At 31.0% G+C, this 21,076-nt stretch overlaps 1 protein-coding gene across 1 annotated transcript; it reads right to left on the bottom strand.

Annotated features, from left to right (window-relative positions):
* Positions 1 to 18,883: 18,883 nt before the first annotated feature.
* Positions 18,884 to 20,580, bottom strand: LOC111639862. Its single transcript, XM_023385814.1, has 3 exons — positions 20,566 to 20,580; positions 19,643 to 19,853; positions 18,884 to 19,576 (listed from the first exon to the last, which is right to left on the bottom strand). The coding sequence occupies exons 1-3, from the start codon at positions 20,575 to 20,577 to the stop codon at positions 18,951 to 18,953; spliced, it is 849 nt and encodes a 282-aa protein (XP_023241582.1). The 5' UTR covers positions 20,578 to 20,580; the 3' UTR covers positions 18,884 to 18,950.
* Between the last annotated feature and the right edge of the window lie 496 nt (positions 20,581 to 21,076).

Here is a 21,076-nt window from a genome sequence, read left to right as displayed (position 1 = left end):
CACATAAAATGACGTGTCCTGCTAGTAATACTTGTTCTCCTTCTATAAAATTTCTCGATGAACTGCTACAAGTAGCATATTTCATTATATCAGATAGTAATATATAATTCATTTTACATTGACGACTAACAAACGACCCAGATAGAGTAGCCATTTTGTAAAAATACAGCGCCTTCTATAGTTAATGAAAAACGCGAATTGTTATTGCCTCGTACAGCGTGTGAAAGGACAACGTAGACAAAGACTCATCTATGTATGTATAGTCAAAAACAAATATATTTTCTATATAAATGTCATAATTTGTCCTGGCAACTTTTTTTTTTTTTTTAACAAAGTGCTTAGTTTGAAATGGAATTGTAAATGCTAATAAAGTATAACATCTTTATTAACGAATAACATCTAAGAACTACAAGGGGTTACTTTAGTGGATGAGGAAGTAGGGGCAGTTTTAGATTATGAAAATTTTTTCCTTTCTATTAAGATTGAATCTTGTGTAAAAGCACTTTTGGAGTTCTTGAATAGAGTAAACCCTACATATATAACATCTTCATTAAGTCCAATCTCACACGATATGAGATAAATGATCCTTCTCCATCTCACCATCTTTCGACCTTTCATTACCAAAATGTAATAGCATCAGTGCTATAAACAAGCTAACTTGTTGAATTTCGTTTATTTATCTTCACCATGTCTAAGTGAAAAGTACCTTTCAAATTACATACCATCTGACATATGTCGTTTTTTCTTAAAATTATGTATAATTTTAATATTTATTTCAGGTTTTGATCCCTGGCCCTCTAGACACACGTAAATATTAGCTGTCGAAGCCGCTCATTCTTCCCTTTTGCATTCCTCTTCGTTTGTTCATTCCCCTTAAACCCTATAACTTCTGAAATTTAAAGTAAATCTATTAAAGTAATTATGGTGTCAAGTCAAATATTATAAACAAAAATAATTTATAAGAAATTATAGAAAATATTGAAGGGGCCTATATTAAATAGGTATATCAAATTACAGTATATACTATACTGGAAAATTGTAAATTTAAAGAAATTTTAATTAAGTTTTATGAATTAAATTTAAAATGTTTGTTTTGGATTGTAAAATTTGAGATATTATTTATTATCAAATTGAAAAATTTAAATATATCGATTATAAACAAGGTATTAGCCATAATAATTAATTAACGGCAAACTTTTAATATTTTTATTAAATCCCTTAAATTTTAAATAAATAAATATATTTAATTAAAGATCACAACAACTTAGGACATACTTATTTCTTTATTTTCTCCTAATCGTATAATACACATACATATATCATATTACCATTTCATTTTATAATTGTTTCCAGAAGTGTTTCCACTTAATTAGGCAATTTCTAGCTTGGCAGTTAACAATAGGAACAAATCTTTTGTCTAGATTTTGCTTTCTTTGTTATAAATCAAGTTTTTCATTTCAGTACAGAATACTCATTCGGTTGAACGGGCTTTGATGTGGTGAGTAACATTTTCGTTTTCTGGTCTCTGGGACGGTATACATCGATAATATACAGTAAATAATAAATATATTAATTACTATGATTGGAATGGGTAGTGTAGTAAAAACATTCCAGAGGGATTATTCAAGATCTCGAAGAAAGTTTGTACGATAAACTAGACATAATTGGAATTGAAAGAAAACGCGGTAAAATTCCACCCTTTATACATGGGGCATTTTTTTATAATTTTGCTGTATTAAAACACCTCTGTAATACACGTGTCTTAAGCACATATAAATTATTCCAGGCGACGCGTATAATAAGAGCTATAAGCGAAAATTTTTCGGATTATTTACCCACTCTGCACGGTGGAGGCCGCCGTTGCTTAACCTCGTTCACGTCGCGGAGTAGCGCGTTGGACGGCGGGCGCTTACAATTCGTGCCACGTGACCCGATTTCGAAGTCATTCGATCACGTACCCCGCGTTTATTCATGCAGCGAGAGTGTGGCGAAATGACGTCAGGAGCAGTGTTGTCCAATTAGAAACCAGTTTCAGTGTGTTCGCTGTAAAGCGTTTCTCGAACGTTGCGTACGGGACATTTCGATTTTCGAAGCGAGTGTTGAAGTCAACAATTTGACGTCATCGACGACGTTCCAACTCAAGTACGAAGTGCTTAGTTCCCATAATTCCATTCTCAGCAAGATGAATTCCATTCAAATGTCGCACCAATTACCCACAATTCATTGGAAAGTAGCAGTCAACATGTGTGTTGAGACACATGCGACTAAGGGTGCGTTCGTTAATAGCGGTCGCAGCGCGTCTCCGCTACTACGGAAGTGCGCTGCTGTTTGTAGGCATTTAGGAACGACAGTGAAAGAAAGAAAGATGGCGGCGCTCGCACTACCTATAGTATCGTGATGGACGAATCTATAATTCTAAAATATGAGCTTTTAAAGGCAAAAGAAAGGTCCCAATTGTAAAATTTAACCATAAAATGGATTATTTCTTGAAAGAGCATTCGAAATAGCCACGAAAAAAATTAGAATGCCGGCTATAATCCGAAAAAAAATTCGAAAAGACACTTACATCACCGCGTGCACTAACTCGCGCTTTCACAACTTCTAAATTTTCATTCATAAAACCAAACGATTGACCCCGAAACAAAACGGTCTGAGCCATGGAGGACGCCATGTTGCTTTCCACCGTAAACTACTGCTACAAGCGGCCGTTTTTGCCGTTCGACAGCGCGCACTCTGACCGGAATTTAGGAACGCGTTCCGCAGGAATTTTTAAACGGATGTCACTCGCGCGGAGTTACGTGGAGAAATAAAAGAACACACCCTAAATATCCAGATGGCACAACGCGATGATTGGCCGCTTGTGTGTGTGTTGAGACAGCGCTGACAACAGCGACACTTCAACGTTGAAAAAAGGAACGATTTTTAACGAACGTTGAGATCAGCGAGTAAAAAAAGTAAAAACACATAAAAATCGTGTAAAATATAGACCATTAATATCTAAAAATATCTAATTATAACATTAAAAATGTAGATGAATTGTTAACAAGATTAAAAAATGTTACAATTAATAAATATATGAAATTAATATCTCTTGATATAGTAAATATGTATCCTAGTATCACAATAGGGCCGGATGGCCGAGCGGTCAAGGTAGCAGCCTACCGCTCTGGGGGACCCGGGTTTCCGGTCCCTGATTGGCTAATCATTTGGATTAGCCAATCAGCGACCGGCTTGCGAGAGATGAGAGACCAGAGATAGTGACCACAATACGGCCCCAGAAATGTAGACAAAAGTACTCGTTCCTGTTGTTTACTACCAAGGGAGAAATTGCTTAATTAAGCGGAAACCCATCTGTAAACACTTATAAAATGAAATGTTAAAATTGATGTGAGTGGTTATTACACGATTAGGAGCAAATAAAAAAATGAATATGTCCTAAGTGTTTGTAATCTTTAGTTTAAAAATATANAGTGTGTTAAGACAGCGCTGACAACAGCGACACTTCAACGTTGAAAAAAGGAACGATTTTTAACGAACGTTGAGATCAGCGAGTAAAAAAAGTAAAAACACATAAAAATCGTGTAAAATATAGACCATTAATATCTAAAAATATCTAATTATAACATTAAAAATGTAGATGAATTGTTAACAAGATTAAAAAATGTTACAATTAATAAATATATGAAATTAATATCTCTTGATATAGTAAATATGTATGCCTATCCTAGTATCACAATAGAAGATATAGAAAATTCATTATTAAGAATCAAGACACCTAATTGGATAATTAAATTATGTTTAATTCTAATTCAAAATTCTATACCCAGGAGGATGGAATACCTATGGGTACTTGCATAGGTCCAAGATTCGCTGAAATATCAATGATACAAATAGATGATAAAATTAATAACATAAAAGGCATAGAATGTTATAACAGGTATGTAGATGACTGTATTATAATATATGATACAAGAAAAACAAATGAACAAATAATTATAAAGGAAGCTAATGAAATAAAGGAAAATATTAAATTTGAAATAGAAATAGATAAACAAAACATTATTAATTAACTAGATATAACTATAAAAAGAAAAGAAGATAAATTAATTTATAAAAAATATGTAAAACCTATACAAATAGCTAAAACAATTAATTATAAATCGGTTACACCAATAAGTATGAAATATAAATAAAATAAGACATAACTAGTGAAATCAAAACTCAAAAAAAAGAAGAAATAATAAAAATGTTTATGTTAAATGATTATCCAAAAAGTCTACAGAATAAATAGATAAAGAAAATTGGAAATAGATGAAGAGAAAAGTTTCGTTAAAATAAGGTATATCCCTAAGATATTTGAAAGAATTGAGAAAATATTAAACAGTAGAATTAATATAATACCGGAAAAAGTAAATACAACAAAAAATATAAAAAAATTATGATATATTAGAAGAAAAAGGAGTTATGCATTCATTTAATAAACCAGAAAAAACATATATAGGAGAAACGAAAAGAAAACTAAAAATAAGAATAAATGAACACATCCGAGCAATCAACAGAAATTATGCAAATTCAGTAGTAGCGGAGCATTGTAATACCACAGGTTGTGAAATAGTATTGAATTCAGTAAAAATAAAAATAAAAAAAGAATAATTATAAAAGACAACTTTATGAACAGAATAAATAGTAATACTGGTAGAGAAATGCACCAATCATGGCTAAGATTCATAGAAAAAGGGGTGTGTCTAAATGATATAAAGAACAATCGGAAAAAGTGTAAGGCAAACGGAGCTTGAACAAATGTAAGTTGTAACAATAGTAAACAAATGTATAAACTGAAATAATGTTAATATAATTTATTTAATATAGGTTTAAGATTATAGTAATACTGTTATTGTCGGTCAAATTTGAATATCCAGTTGTGTTAAAAATAAATGAAAACCTGAAAATACCTGCTGAGGAGGGACAAGAGTGTCCGAAACGCAAAATTATGTGTGTCCAGGTATATTAAGTAAAATAAAAAATGTTTTTCTGTAAAACTTTGTAATAATTTCTGTAAAGCCAGTATAATAAGTCCTGATAATAGAAGATACGAAATTATAGACGAAAATATATATTTTATAAATTGTGCTAATGTTTTTGAGATTTACGAATTTGCCTTTCGTTTTCTTGGTCTCTCATGTCAATATATTTATCGTTTTATGAAGAGTAAAATTTTTCCGTTGCGTTCACAACTTTTAAGTAATGCATAAACCTTCGAGGCTCGAGGCCTCTCGGACTGCGAGGCCTCTCGGACTGCGAGGCCTCTCGGACTGCGAGGCCGTAGGCGGTGGCCCACTTCGCCCACGCCTTACGCCGCCTCTGATTCTGACTCTGACATTGCGACGTTACAGTCACATACATCTACAGAGACTTCGTTTTGCTAAACAACAAATGATGTCGCGGTTTTTAATTTCTTGTGTCTGAATTGCATGTTCTTTAGATTTAAGCTCAGAATCGCTACGCAAAAACTTATCACACAGGAACACTACTTTCAGTGAAAAAAGATTTTGTTTTCAATCGTTTTCTATAAGAAAATCGCATTTCGGGCCTTATGTCCCTCTTCAGTCCTTATTACATATAATGATAAAACTATGTAATAAATTACAGAACACATTTCATAGTTATTTATATGTAACATACGCCTACAACTGATAAAAAATACAAAAAAAAAACACTTAAAATATAACTGATTTTGATTACTGGAATAACTAAATGTTAGAAACATAGAGTAAAACCAGTAAACTGTAATAAGTTATAAATAAATATAGTAAAACGACTAAATACTGATAAAAGAAACAGCCAAAAGAGTGTATCTGTAAAATGAAAATGTGGAAGCAAGAATAATATTCTATGGTTTTAAGATTTTTTGTTTTTAAAAATAACTAATGTGTAATCTGGTTTTTTTATGAATTATCTGTTTTAGGTAATGTTTCTTTTCACAAGCACATTTACCGGTAACGTTTGAGAAGTGGGTCTTATTATTTGGACAAGGAGCTGTTTGTTTTTAGAGCTAAACGTTCACCAAGTTTCGTTTGAATCGGAAACCTGAACGTCTTGCCCTGTCCTTGTAAGTTAATAAATTATTTTTTCTTTACAGAGAATTTTCAAAATGGCAGAAACCACACTTGAAAAAACAACGGAAATAGGTGCAATATCGCCACATGGCTGCACTTTAATCACAGAATTGCTAGAAATAATGATTAATATATTTGAATACTTGAAAGATGCAGAATTGGATACATGCAGCCAAGTGTGTACCAAATGGAGAGATATCATCGAAAACATAATGTATCACCGAGTAACAATGATCACAAGGGTAATTATTATAACATTATTTTGATAATTAAATCCTCTGATTATATAATTGCTACAAACGCTCAAAATTCCAAAATCGATTAACATAAATAATTTCTAAGTTACGGAATTGAGTTTACGAAATATTAATTACTGAAACGGCGAATTGTACTTTCTGATTTTGTTAGAGTTTACATGATTTGACAGTAAAATTTTGAGTTTTTTTCTTTCTGATTGTAAACATTTGTAGATTTCTCATTCATCGATGGATTCAGTGCTGTGTCTTTCCTCACTATTCGTTTCTCTTCGTAAGGTGTTTTTGCATTTGTTTACATTATACATCAATTTTTCAATAGAGTAACGACGTGTAACTTCTAATAGGCAATTTAGACTGCACTTTTAAGGATGTAGGTTTTATGTAGTGCATGCAAATGACATTAAAAAATTTATAATTGGTTTAAAAGCACAAAAGCAAAATGAATTTAAACAATCTGTCAGAAAAATACTTTATCTTGAATTCCTTAACGTACCTGATAAGTAGACAGCGGATTTTAGGCAAATGCCTATTTTTTCCTTGGCATATACATGGCTAAGATTTTGTATGGACACTTTTTATGAACATTTAAACCGAAAAAATGGTATTTTATAATGCCTAAAAATGCTTATTCTGACGTTTTTGCCCATTTTTGCANAAAAGATTGCATAGAGTCTAAGTATAAAGTAATTTAGTATTTGTATTCGTTTTTAATCTATACTATAGGATTATCTTCAATAAAATGTAATTCTATTCAATTTTATATGATATGTCGATAAACTTTAAAATTCCAGTAATTTTGTTTGGGATAGAAGTCAATGCTGATGTTTGCAGACAAAGAGCACAAAAATGTACAGAACGATCTTGCTCGTTTTTCTCTATAATACCACATAAAATGACGTGTCCGGCTAGTAATACTTGTTCTCCTTCTATAAAATTTCTCAATGAACTGCTACAAGTAGCATATTTCATTATATCAGATAGTAATATATAATTCATTTTACATTGACGACTAACAAACGACCCAGATAGAGTAGCCATTTTGTAAAAATACAGCGCCTTCTATAGTTAATGAAAAACGCGAATTGTTATTGCCTCGTACAGCGTGTGAAAGGACAACGTAGACAAAGACTCATCTATGTATGTATAGTCAAAAACAAATATATTTTCTATATAAATGTCATAATTTGTCCTGGCAACTTTTTTTTTTTTTTTAACAAAGTGCTTAGTTTGAAATGGAATTGTAAATGCTAATAAAGTATAACATCTTTATTAACGAATAACATCTAAGAACTACAAGGGGTTACTTTAGTGGATGAGGAAGTAGGGGCAGTTTTAGATTATGAAAATTTTTTCCTTTCTATTAAGATTGAATCTTGTGTAAAAGCACTTTTGGAGTTCTTGAATAGAGTAAACCCTACATATATAACATCTTCATTAAGTCCAATCTCACACGATATGAGATAAATGATCCTTCTCCATCTCACCATCTTTCGACCTTTCATTACCAAAATGTAATAGCATCAGTGCTATAAACAAGCTAACTTGTTGAATTTCGTTTATTTATCTTCACCATGTCTAAGTGAAAAGTACCTTTCAAATTACATACCATCTGACATATGTCGTTTTTTCTTAAAATTATGTATAATTTTAATATTTATTTCAGGTTTTGATCCCTGGCCCTCTAGACACACGTAAATATTAGCTGTCGAAGCCGCTCATTCTTCCCTTTTGCATTCCTCTTCGTTTGTTCATTCCCCTTAAACCCTATAACTTCTGAAATTTAAAGTAAATCTATTAAAGTAATTATGGTGTCAAGTCAAATATTATAAACAAAAATAATTTATAAGAAATTATAGAAAATATTGAAGGGGCCTATATTAAATAGGTATATCAAATTACAGTATATACTATACTGGAAAATTGTAAATTTAAAGAAATTTTAATTAAGTTTTATGAATTAAATTTAAAATGTTTGTTTTGGATTGTAAAATTTGAGATATTATTTATTATCAAATTGAAAAATTTAAATATATCGATTATAAACAAGGTATTAGCCATAATANGCACTTTTAAGGATGTAGGTTTTATGTAGTGCATGCAAATGACATTAAAAAATTTATAATTGGTTTAAAAGCACAAAAGCAAAATGAATTTAAACAATCTGTCAGAAAAATACTTTATCTTGAATTCCTTAACGTACCTGATAAGTAGACAGCGGATTTTAGGCAAATGCCTATTTTTTCCTTGGCATATACATGGCTAAGATTTTGTATGGACACTTTTTATGAACATTTAAACCGAAAAAATGGTATTTTATAATGCCTAAAAATGCTTATTCTGACGTTTTTGCCCATTTTTGCATATAATATGCGTTTATATATTTTAAAAAAGTTTTCATTTATTTTTCGTTTTATTTTCCACGAAAGTTTATTTTAATTCTTAAATTAAACTGCTTAATTCGTTTCTAGCCTCCATATAATTTTTAAAACAGCATTTTTTATTACTTCAAGTTGTAATAATGTTCCTGATTTTTTATAATAAAAAATAGTAAAACTTCGGTAATTGAATATTCTTTTCAATTTCGTATTTGTTGAGATCTTAATTTTAAATTTAAAAAATCCTGTCAATTAAACAGATTTATTCTATCAATACATTTATTTGAATAGAAGTTAGTTCAAAATTTAAAAGGAACTGAAGAGTTTTTATAGACATTAACTTGAATACATTTATACAATAATTTTATAATAATTGAATTTCATTAAAATAAGTTTCATTAATTTTATTATGTAAATAAATTTATATTTGCTGTAAATATTCTAATTTATTTAATAGAAAATTCCTCTTAATGTAATAAACACCGCAATCTACGAATCGGAAAATCTACGTCCCTACGTTGGGTTCGACGATCATTTTCAATACAATTGGTTCGTTTCAGACGAACCTGAACCTACGACTTCATCTGCATATGATCTTTATGAATTCGGAGAAACTACACTTGCTTCTATTCCAAGTGATAAATATGGCTTCATGCATTCATTGCATCGTAAGTAGCTGTACCATGTAAGTTTGAAATTATTTATTAATTGTTAATAACAATCACGTTTTTAATTCCAGTAAAATATGGCACACACCCTTTTCCGGCACATTTGTACTCATCAACGGAAACAACCGAAGTACAAATATCAATGTTTCCAAACATTCCAGGTTTCAATATTTTCAATTATCCGTTTACGCTCTTTGAAAACAAATCTATACTTGGCAACAAGTCAGATTTGATAAAAGAAATAAAGAATATATGCCACAAAATGAATATTCCGGAAGTACAAACGAAATGCATCATCTTTTACAAAAATATTAATGTATATTCGTTCGAATACGAATGTCAACATTTTCTGGATTACTCAGCCCGCAGTGATGTGTACAGGCTCACAGTATTTTATGGAGAGAGAGTGAATGCTTTTGCTGTTAATATTATTGAATCTGAAAGTGTTTATATGACTGTCAAAGAAAAATTGGAAAGTCTGAAATATTCTAAACTGAAAATGGTACAGAAGAGATGTTTTGCATATATTTTTCACGAGGCATGTGCAGAGTGCGTCGATGCGGCAACTCGAGCATTAAGAAAAGTGTTTCCTTTAGTGAAATACGTTACTTATAACTTTTTACCGTTTTATTTGTCAATCATTTCAAGCAAAATAGATTTTTTACATGTAGAGAACGACGATTTGATTCCCTGCTCTACATCAACGGTGTTCGTGTGGTGGGAATAAATTTATTGTATTAAACTGGTTTTGTTAGAATTGGGCATTTAATTGTCTTTGGATGATAGTATTTTTCTACACCAGAGGTTTCAATTCTATCTGAACATAGGCCACACCGAATGTTTCAGTACTTTTGAATGGGCCGTTATAATTGATTTTTTTAAATTGAAAACGGGTAAATAGCTACGTATGAGTTTTACTGACACCACAAAATTTTATAAATTGAAGAGTATGAAATTACGGTTCTTTATTGTAATACCAAATTTTTAATCACGATAATTTGTAATTTAATTGACGGATGTAATATATATCGATATCTTATATTTTTTATGACATTCACTTTGGATAATTAGCCCAATTTTTGGCAGTATCACACAATGTTTCTGCGGTTTCTGGAATCATTCTTGCAATCGACGCCTCCTAATTTTTATTGAAATCAATGTACGTGACATCACCCGTCACAAAGTAAACAGACCATCAAAATGACAGATATNTATCGCAGTCTTAAAGTGGCGCAAAGCCGCTTTTTGTGGACATTACAACTTATTGAGACACTATAAGTATGTCCAAACAATTAACTTCAAATCATGAAACAATTCCGAATTATCAAAATTTCAGAATATTAAATGAATTTTCTGCAAGTTTTAAGTCTTCGGCTATATAATCTTTTTATTAAATCTCTTTTCTCCTTTATCAATTACTTGAGGTTTTTAAGCTAAAGATGTATTTATGGATGCTTCTCACGGATAAAAAATGCGTTTGTTGATGTTATGCATCGTTACTAGTGTCTGCTGGATCCATACCTGTACTTATTATAAACGGCTACGGAAATCGAAAGTTAAATGGATAAATATGTGATTAATATAGTCAGTATTAAGAATAAATAATAATACTACTGATCTTACTGTAATCTTTCGAATTACCGTTTACTGTGTGGAATGTGCATTATATGTTTGTAAGTAATGCAGAATACATTAAAATATAATTTTCGTTAAACTTGTACATAATGAAAACTTTCGTTTAGTTATACAAATGTATGTACCAGTACATTCTTCTATGTGTCATTTTTTACAGACTTACCTATATAAATGATGTAATTTGCTTCTAACTTTAGGTACTCAAATTTAAAAAAAATTGTTTTGAATTATGCTCATTGTTTAGAATTTGTCACAAAAAAAATACAGTAATAAATTAACTTTAAATTTATTAAAGTCAACACTTTGCCTTGTCAGTAAGCGTGAAAATCCATCCAAAGAACACAAGAGAATATTCCAAACTGGGAAATGTTGCAATGCACATTTATTATGATAAAGTTGATATTTATTTGCATACTTATATGTTTACTGTATGCAGGATACTGAAAGATTTCTCACTTGAATTTCACAAGGGATTCCTGCACGATGCGCGTGGTGTGAAGGACGTCGACCCTTGCGAAAGCAGACCAATCATTTTGGACTTGATGAAAGTTCGCAGAAAATTTCAAGTTTCCACGTACCGAGCAGCATTTATGGTGGTTCCACACACTCCATCAGCTCAATAGTTGACGTATCCATGCTTGAAAGTTGGATGGAGTATCTGTTTGACCTGCTAAACGAATGTAGGTTAACGGGATAACAGCGTCATATGACACTGCAGCGTGAGCTTACAGTGTTTCCTCTTACATTTCATATAGACACATTCCTCACATTAGTCGGATTTCATTTGAATGACCCACATATAATATAATATATAATCATATNTTAACTTTTTAAAGATAATGCTTTTTTCTAATAAATAAAATCATTAAAATTAAATTTACAGATGTCCAGCGCACAAACTTATTTATATATATATATTAACAAACGGTTGAAATATATTTTTTATGCAACACTTAATTTCGCTGCCCCTTTATTTAGGTATCTCAATTTAAAATACTAAAATTCAGTTTCGTCACAGAATAAGTAATGAAAAATTTCGTACTCATTTCAATCGGTCCGAATCGTAGATGCGACAAAAATATGAAATGAAATGGTTCAAATTTTTACAAGATATTATTATTATTCATTGTGAAATTTTGCTGCCCCCTAAAAGTGCCGCCCGGGGCAGGCCGCCCCGGCCACCGCACTACGCTACGCTACTGTAAACATATTATATTAGCTTATCACAAGACACATTTCTTGTTGCCGAGATAGTTTTATTAAAAACTAACGTTTTCGGCTTACTCTAGAGGCCATTTTCGGGCTTAACGAGAGAATTACAAGATTGGCGTTTCATTAAATAAACACATATGTTTAAATTTAAAAAATTGACAACGGAAAAAGAAAAATATAACTGCAAAATAATATATACAAATACAAATACAGTATACAATAAAAAACAAAGTCAGATATAGCTATAGAAATAAAAAATAAATATAAATTTACTAATAATACATTAAATAAACATTAAAATGAATTGTTAATCGGAACATATCTTTAATATACTTACATCAGATTATAGTGTGTGCTTAAAAGCACTTTTATATTATTTCNTACTTAATATATATATTCTTATTAGATACATGCGAATAAACAATTAAAAGTTCATTGTTATTTGTTTGAATGTTTTGTTTCTTATACTAAAACCGTCTTTACCTCTTCCCTGCATCGTTCTGCAATTTCGCGGCTCTTTTTAAGTTATTTCTTCGAAAATGCGGCGAATACGAAAATGGCGTCTTCATTCAAACAAAGAACAATGGAATTTGAATTGTTGATTCGTTAACAGTTACCGAAGAAGCTCATTGTTGCGTATTGTTGTCGTACCAAACACGGTATATTAAATCTATAATATTCCAGAAACCAATTTACTGTTTGTAAGGAAAACTTTATTTCTGTTGAAGATGAACCGAGTACAGAAATTTCTCTTAGAGAATGTGCAAGAATGACACCAATTTCTGGACAATTTAATAAATTAATCAATAGTTATCAGACTGCGCGCCCATTTTGTTATTACAGTATACATAACGACCTATTAATAGATTGGTCCATAACATATACACTATAAATGATTCATTGTCATAATCGAAAATGAGTGATATCTCAAACTATTTATTGGAACAATAGTCAATACCCCGATCCCCGAGGTGTAAATATGTTTTGGTCCAGCGGAAAACGAAGTCACAGGACCCGTGAATGTTTTTGTCCCAACATTAGAGATGATTGAAATTTTAGTCTAAATGAAAACATTATTTATAGATGTGTGAATAAGCGAAAAATATTCGTATTTCTTTGTGATCATTCTGGGGAAAATTTAGGAATAAGTTATGTTAATCTTCGCTCCGTTTGATTTTTGTGTACTGACTACAAGATATGGATTTTATCTGCACCAATGAGGAACATCGAGTTCTTANTACAATTTATCGATGTAACAGACTGAAGCGGGGCGAAAGCCCGAAACGCGTATCTGTATGAATTAAAAGTGGATGATGAAACTATTTGCAAAGTGTCGATAAATGCACCAAGTCGTGACATAGAATTAGAAGAAACAACAAGAAGAAGACACGGTTTCCACAGATATATAAAACGATTTTATTTTTGTTTACAAAGCGGAGATATTTTGTTTTATTTGCGTTTAGTTTGAACATATTTGAGCTGATGTAGTCAGTTAATTTACAAAGGACGTTATTTAAGAATGATTCTGAAAACGAAAATCCGAGAAACTTGTTATAGATTTCTTTAGTGAAAGTTCGGTAAGGATAACCGAAATCGTTAATTAAATTGTAGCGAATGATCCAGATAGGACCTTCATTACAAAAATTAAAGTAAAATGTGATTATTTTTGGTCGGTTATTCCCATTTATCTATTTACTATGTGTTAAAATGACCTCATTTAATGCTGTTTCATTTAGTGCTTTGTCGTCTAGGAACGCATCCTATGCGCTAAACGAGGTTTTACTGTATACAGTATATAAAAACGAACGGTTGCATTATGTTTCTTATACATCACTTAATATAAAACTAACAAACTGTCTATTTTAGAAATGTATTATATTTTAATAATTTACAACTAAGATAAATCGAAATCACGATCGAGATCACGATTAAAACAAAAAAATTAACACATTTAGATGAAATTTAAAGCGATTTATACCTAAGTTAGATACATGATTCTCTTAACTTTAATTACTTTTGTAATTTCTGTTTTTATTGCCATGATTTCATCCATTTCTTATTGTCAATTGAAAGAAACAAGCAGCTCTTTGCTTGCCATTCGTCATTTGCAGACGAACGACAACCCAGAACTCACCACGTGGAGGTGGCTGCTTCAGAGATCCACCAAGAGTTGGAAAGAATGCAACTTTATAAGTGACTGACATCACTTGTCGAGTTTCATTCGTCCTAACTCACACAATAAACATATTTATAATTTATTCTTAATACTTCAAATTCAACTATTCGAAACTGACCGTATCGTTACTATCTAAACTAATGGATACAATATTACAACAACTAGTAATAATGAAAGAAAGAAAGCCACTAAGATGCTAAATGGGAATAATACGGACGTTAGGGCCACAAAATTTACTTCAAACTCATACCGAACTCAATAAAAAAAATACCAAAAAATTCTCGCGCTGCGCGAAATTTAATAAAACGGGATACAGAAAGCCTTCACCGCTTTTTCTCGGCCTCTTCTGTCTTCACCCGAGCGGGCTTTATACAGTACATCCGGGATACTCAATGACTCTCCATCTCTGCTCGGCCTTTTTACTCGAGCGAGCCTTAAAGGAACGTGACACAGAGAACCTTCTTCGCCCTGTCAGCATGTCCTGTCTTTACCAGAGCAAGCCTTAATGATTCAAGACAAAGTGAGCCTTCTCCGCCTTTCGTGGCGTCTCCTGTCTTAACAATGGTTCACCTACAATACATTTTAACAATTCGTTACGTATTGCTAGAATATATTTTTAACAACGCGTGACGTATTACGATCACATCATGATTTTACGTCACGTGTTACGTATATATATGAATCAGTTTGAAATATTTCAGATAGGATTATTTTACTAAAATAATATTTATTAAAAACAGGATTATNTTTTTCTGACATAAATAAAATTTGAAATAATATTTCTATACTTTGTCTCGCAAGTTTGTCAACAGTTAATTAAATAATACTTTAGATGGAAAATATAATTTAGTAAATTAAAAATACTGTTGTTTGATCTTACGTTTTTATCTTAAGCTTTACGTTTTTTCGAACATTTTATCGTTTTACGTTATTTTTTTCAATAAGACGATTTTTTACCTTTCGCATTCATAAACGTAAGATTTTATTTTAAAACTTGCAGAATATTGTAATCACAACTACCTTTGAAAATGCTGTTTATATATAATAAAATTGCGCAAATTCATTAACCTTGAAGTGTAGGAGAAATTTTGTGTGTAAGATGTTTTATTACTGTTTAAATAATCAAAGCATTTATAAGAAGTGGCTGTATTTTTTTCTAAAGTTTCTAAGGAAAGTGTTTCGGACGTAAGTAAAGTCATAGTGTTTTTACTAAATGTTCTAGGCTTTAATACTTTTGTAAAAACGATTATTTCAGTTATAAACAATAAATGGACACCTGTTACAAACAAGACGTATTTAGAGCCGATCAAAGCAGAACCAAAATTTTTTTTTTCAACGGTAAGAAATTTTATTAATTTGCAAAACAGAATAAAAGATTATTAACAGCAGCGAAATCAAAAAATAAATATGAAATATGAGTGAATTGTATGCAAGTTAATGTAAAAAATGTTCTATACAATGTAATAAAATGATCTGTAGTTAAAATTATGTTTTTTCTGATAAAACGTGGAAACTCTAGTCTAAAACGTGCAAGGAAACGTAAAGGAAACATAAAAACCTTTGTTAATTTGAAAACGATTACACTGTTAAATCAAAATTCAAAATAGAAAATGACCGATAGTCCATTAACCGAGAGATTTATTTTCAAATCGGAAATTCCAAATATATCAATTATAAACAAGGTATTAGCCATAACAATCAGTTAAGGGTAAACTTTTAATATTTCTATTAATTGTAAATAAATATGTATATATTTACACATTAAAGATCATTAACGATTAGGAGTTTTTTTATTTCTTTATTCCCCCTCCCCAATCGTATAATAAACACAAACTTATCATTTTAATATGTTATTTTAAAATTGTTTACAGAAGTGTTTCCACTTAATTAGGCAATTTCTGCGTTGGCAGTTAACAATAAAAACGAATTCCTTTGTCTACAATTCTTAGTGACCCTTACACTCTCAAAACATGTTTCCTTTTCTAATAACAAACACGTGCGGACAGTTGAAGCATTCACTTCTATTCCTAATGCATGTTTCAGTTTCCTCTTTACTTGTGATGATGCATGGCAATGTCCATTCGTTATCAAACGTTTCTGTTTTGCGCTCAATGTTTTTTTCCTGCTAGCTCTTGAAATTTCGTGATACGGTAGCTCAGTATTTTTTATTTTGCGTGCACTCTAACGTCAAACACAAACTTCTAATGGTGTTTTCTCAACAGAAAACCTTTTCTTCAGCAGGTCCACAATACGTATAGAGTTTCTTCTCACTGAAAAGCTTGTTCGTTATATCAAACAGTGGCTCATAAGCACATTTATACGCTAATACCCACAGACAAAAATAGCAAATTCACCAACACCTTATTGCCGACAAAAACATATCTATGTTAAGTAAACACTGCTATTAAAGCCGCGTTAATTAATCCGGGAGAATGCCGGCATTCCGGTTTAAATTACGTTATACATCCCCTTCTAAAGGGTGCATTAAAAAAACGAAAGAGTTACGTCACGTAGAAACGAACGAGTTTTTATTCTAAAACTGTGAAACTGTCAACATTACATTAATAACTTATTTATACGTTTAAGTTCTTCATTTTGTCTTCTTTCCAATGACGTATAATACGATTGCAGATCTATAATTTTCCAGTCTTCAGTCTGTCATTCCTGAATTTCGAGAATGGAGTTAGATACATGAAATTCAAGTCCAAATATATAAATCTTAGGGGCCAGATGCCCCGAATAACTATATACAAACGTCCGATGCAAATTGGTAGTCACGTTATTTCAATTTAAATATTTTCTCCCGAAAGCAGTTAATAGGTGACCAGCATGACTCTATTGTTAATGGAAAAGTATGATGTACGGATCAAAATACTACTAATTTGAGATGGAGGGCATACATTTTAAATTAAATAAATTAAAAATATGATTAAAAACTGCATCCCGGCATTGCGACGATGTCATAATAAATAATTGATCGTTACGTGCCATTTTTATTTTCATCAACCATATTATTGGCTGAACTCAACGCAATTTTAAACAGTTTAGAACGCTTCACACTCTCCAATTTTTCTTTCACAGTTTTATAACCAGTTTTTTGTACTTCGATATAAAAACTAAAAAAATTTATTCTTTCCCCATAAAATATTGTAAGTCTCTTTTTACCTGGGTCGAGTCTGTAACACGAGTCGAAAGCAAAGTAGTAGTTTTCATCAGGCAATACAAGTAAAATTTTTATATATTATGGCGCATCTTCTTTCATCTACCGGGATATTTATTTTGTGGCATACGTTTTTTATATCTAAGTTGTAATCGAATACTCCGAATGAAGTTATCCTGATTATCCCAACATCAAAGTTTATCCAGATTTTTTTAATGGCTTGTCCAAAATTACGATTCTTTCAGGCGGATAATAACTTAATTTAAGAGATAGATTTGGAAGAAAACTTGTTAAAAGCAAAGAAAGTAATGTGAATAATAAGGTATTTAAAATGTACATTTAAGAATTCACTAAACCATGTGGTTCTTTGTGTTGTCACAACAACGTAGATATTTAAACCACGTGTGCTATTAGACATTTGTGACTTTCAATAATCAAGCGTTTTATTCAATAGTTAATCAAACTTTATGCATTAAATTTATTTTATGTTTATTAAATTGAAAAAATAAAGCTCACTTATACTGTCTCTAAATACATTACTTCTGAATTTCATACTATTTGTTTGTGGCAACGTCTCACGTGAACAATTCTCCGAGAAAAATGCCTCTCGGTAAAATTTTCTATATTAAACTGGCCTTTAAAACAAGAAAAAATTTGGAAACTTTACATGACCACACCATTGGCGACCCTCAATACAAGGAAAGTTTATTCAGATTACATTTCATACTGCTTTGTCGAAATTTCTCTAGTGCTTGCAGGCTGACACCTTAATTACAAGATCACTTATTGAAAGAAAAGAAAGTAATTTGTGTATTTAAAAGGGCTGTTAACAATTGGTGTGGAACGGTTCCTAATAAATCCGAGCACGGAACTACCAACTTCTACTATAGAGTAAATATTAGTTAAAAACGATAAGATGGCCGTTATTAAAATTACTGTTCGGTCATTACAGTGCAATTATAGACAAATTAATAAATAATTTATTTATTCTTATGGTTTCAGGTTTTTATTGTTTATTGTACAGTATGTTTTCACTACAAATCTACTAGCGTAAATACAATTTTATTTCACATGTTCCAAACAGGTTTTAATCCATTCACACAACAAATAGTTTGCTCTACAGAAATTTTACGAGTACAGCTTACCTTCATTGCTACATAATTTACATCCTGTACGGCACTACCGATGAAATGTACAAAGTGATCATAATTAATGTTGCGTTACTCGAAGATCTGAGTAACTCCAACCAATAAGTGAATTGACACCAAAATTTGTGTACAGGTATAGTGTAGAACTGCGAGCCAAAAAACTAGTTAAAAGACTAATTCTAACAAAACTATTTTAATGTTAATTATTCCCACCATATGAAAACCATTAATGCGAATTTGTCGAAATTTTGAAAGTTGTTTACAAAAACATACGGGTCTTGTGGTGGATTCATTGTTACAGACCAGGGAAAAAAGTTATAAGTAAAATAACTGACTAGAGGAAACACTTTTCTAAAAGCTTGAATTGTCGGATCCATGCACTTTGCACACGCAACATGAAATATATATACGAAACATCTCTTCTGTACCATTCGCGGTTTGGAACGCTTCACGCTTTCCAATTTTTCTTTCATAGTTTCATAATCAGTTTTTTGTACTTCGATATAAAAACTGAAAGAATTTATTCTTTCCCCATAAAATATTGTAAGTCTGTTTTTACCTGGGTCGAGTGTGTGACATGAGTCGATAGTAAAGTAGTAGTTTTTATGAGGCAATACAGTAAAATCTTTATAGATTATGGCGCATCTTCTTTCTTCTTCCGGAATATTCATTTTGTGGCATACATTATTTATATCTATGTTGTTATCGAATACTCCGAATGAATAATTAACAACATTAAAACCTTGAATGTTTGGAAACATTGATAATTGTACTTCGGTTGTTTCTTGTATTGATGAAAACTTACTGCATCCAGGTAAAACGTCTACGTCTGAAATTAAAGACGTGATAAGTCACTTAATAAAAAATTTCAAACTTTTATAATTAGTCTACTTACCAGATTCGCATGGATCGATCGATGGTATTTCCAATTTACGTGTGAATCGTTCCTGTTTATAAAACGAACAGTCAAACGGACAGTCAAATGTATATAGAGATTCATCTCCCAAGACGAATGAATTGTATTGAAAATTATCGTTGTAACCAGTGAAATGATGTACCTTTTCCGGTTCGTAAACGATAAAATTCATTAAATGACGAGGAATTTCCTGTTTAAATAAATCGTAATATTTATATCGTGTGTAAATTTATTTAGATAATAAAGTAAGTAATAAATAATAATTAATACAAAGTAACTTCTGTAATTCAATAATTCAAAAAGTAACTTTGTATAAATGTATTATCATTAACGTCAAATAAGACTAAAATTCGATATAATTTTTGGACTAATATTTCTACAAATACAGTAGACCCCCCCCCTATAACACTGTAGATAATTCCGTGTTATATGAATTCCATGTTGTACGAGTCACTTCGATTTTACAAATACGTGTGTCGGGCTGTGAACGGCTAACTTATTTGTAAAACCTAATTCACTCGTACAACATGAAATTCGTATAACACGGTATTATCTACAGTGTTATAGGGGAGTCTAATGTAAACATACACAAAATCTGTTTACAGTAATTCATAGAAATTTAATAAAAAGTTGTCAGTGTAAAACTTTAATGGAATGGCAAAGAGTAAACGTTTAACATTAAGACTTTGATGTAATTTAATTTAAAACTATATTACACAATCAAATACAGAAAACTAAAAGAATAATGTAGTATACAATAAATTACCAATTTATCTCTTCTTCCGCAACTACGATCAATTACGATAAACACAAAACCAATTTCCTGTTTATCGTAATTAACTGAAATGCGGAATTTATTATATAATCATGACATACGATGGAAGAAATAATATAAGAATTACCCTTTTGATCATTGTTACTCGGTGATACATTCCGTTTTCGATGATATCTCTCCATTGGGTACACACTTTTCTGTATAAATCTAATTCTGCATCGTTTAGGTATTGAAATATATAAAACAATATTATTTCTGGTAATTCCGTGATTAAAATAGAACTACGTGCCGATATTGCACCTATTTCTATTGTTTTTTCAAGTGTCGATTTTGCAATTTTGGCCATTCTCTGTAAAAAAATTAAAAAAAAAAAACAATAATTTATTGACACTTGGTATTATTTGTATAAACTCTAGTAAATCATGTAACAGTTAAATATTAATTTTGCGAGAGTCTGAATGAAGTGTTTAAACCATTTTTACGTGTATACTTATAATAAAAATAAATTAAAAACTCATAAAGTAATCACTAATACATTGTTTATCTAAATATATAAAATTGCTTGTCCTGACTGACTGACTGAATGACTCACTCACCGATTCATCATCGCCCAGAGCAGACCGCTTAACTTGGCACTG

The sequence above is a fragment of the Centruroides sculpturatus genome, unplaced genomic scaffold, assembly GCF_000671375.1.
Source record: "Centruroides sculpturatus isolate CEXI.00-Female unplaced genomic scaffold, Cexi_2.0 scaffold147, whole genome shotgun sequence".
In the NCBI taxonomy this organism is placed as follows: Eukaryota; Metazoa; Arthropoda; class Arachnida; order Scorpiones; family Buthidae; genus Centruroides; species Centruroides sculpturatus.
Note: the sequence above shows the minus strand (reverse complement) of the source record. Positions and strands in the feature narration are given on the sequence as shown.

Excerpts from the sequence above, each read along its gene's own strand:
- LOC111639862 (XM_023385814.1), bottom strand. Across the intron at positions 19,577-19,642 it reads GATCGATCCATGCGAATCTG|ACGTAGACGTTTTACCTGGA; the intron begins GTAAGTAGACTA and ends CTTTAATTTCAG.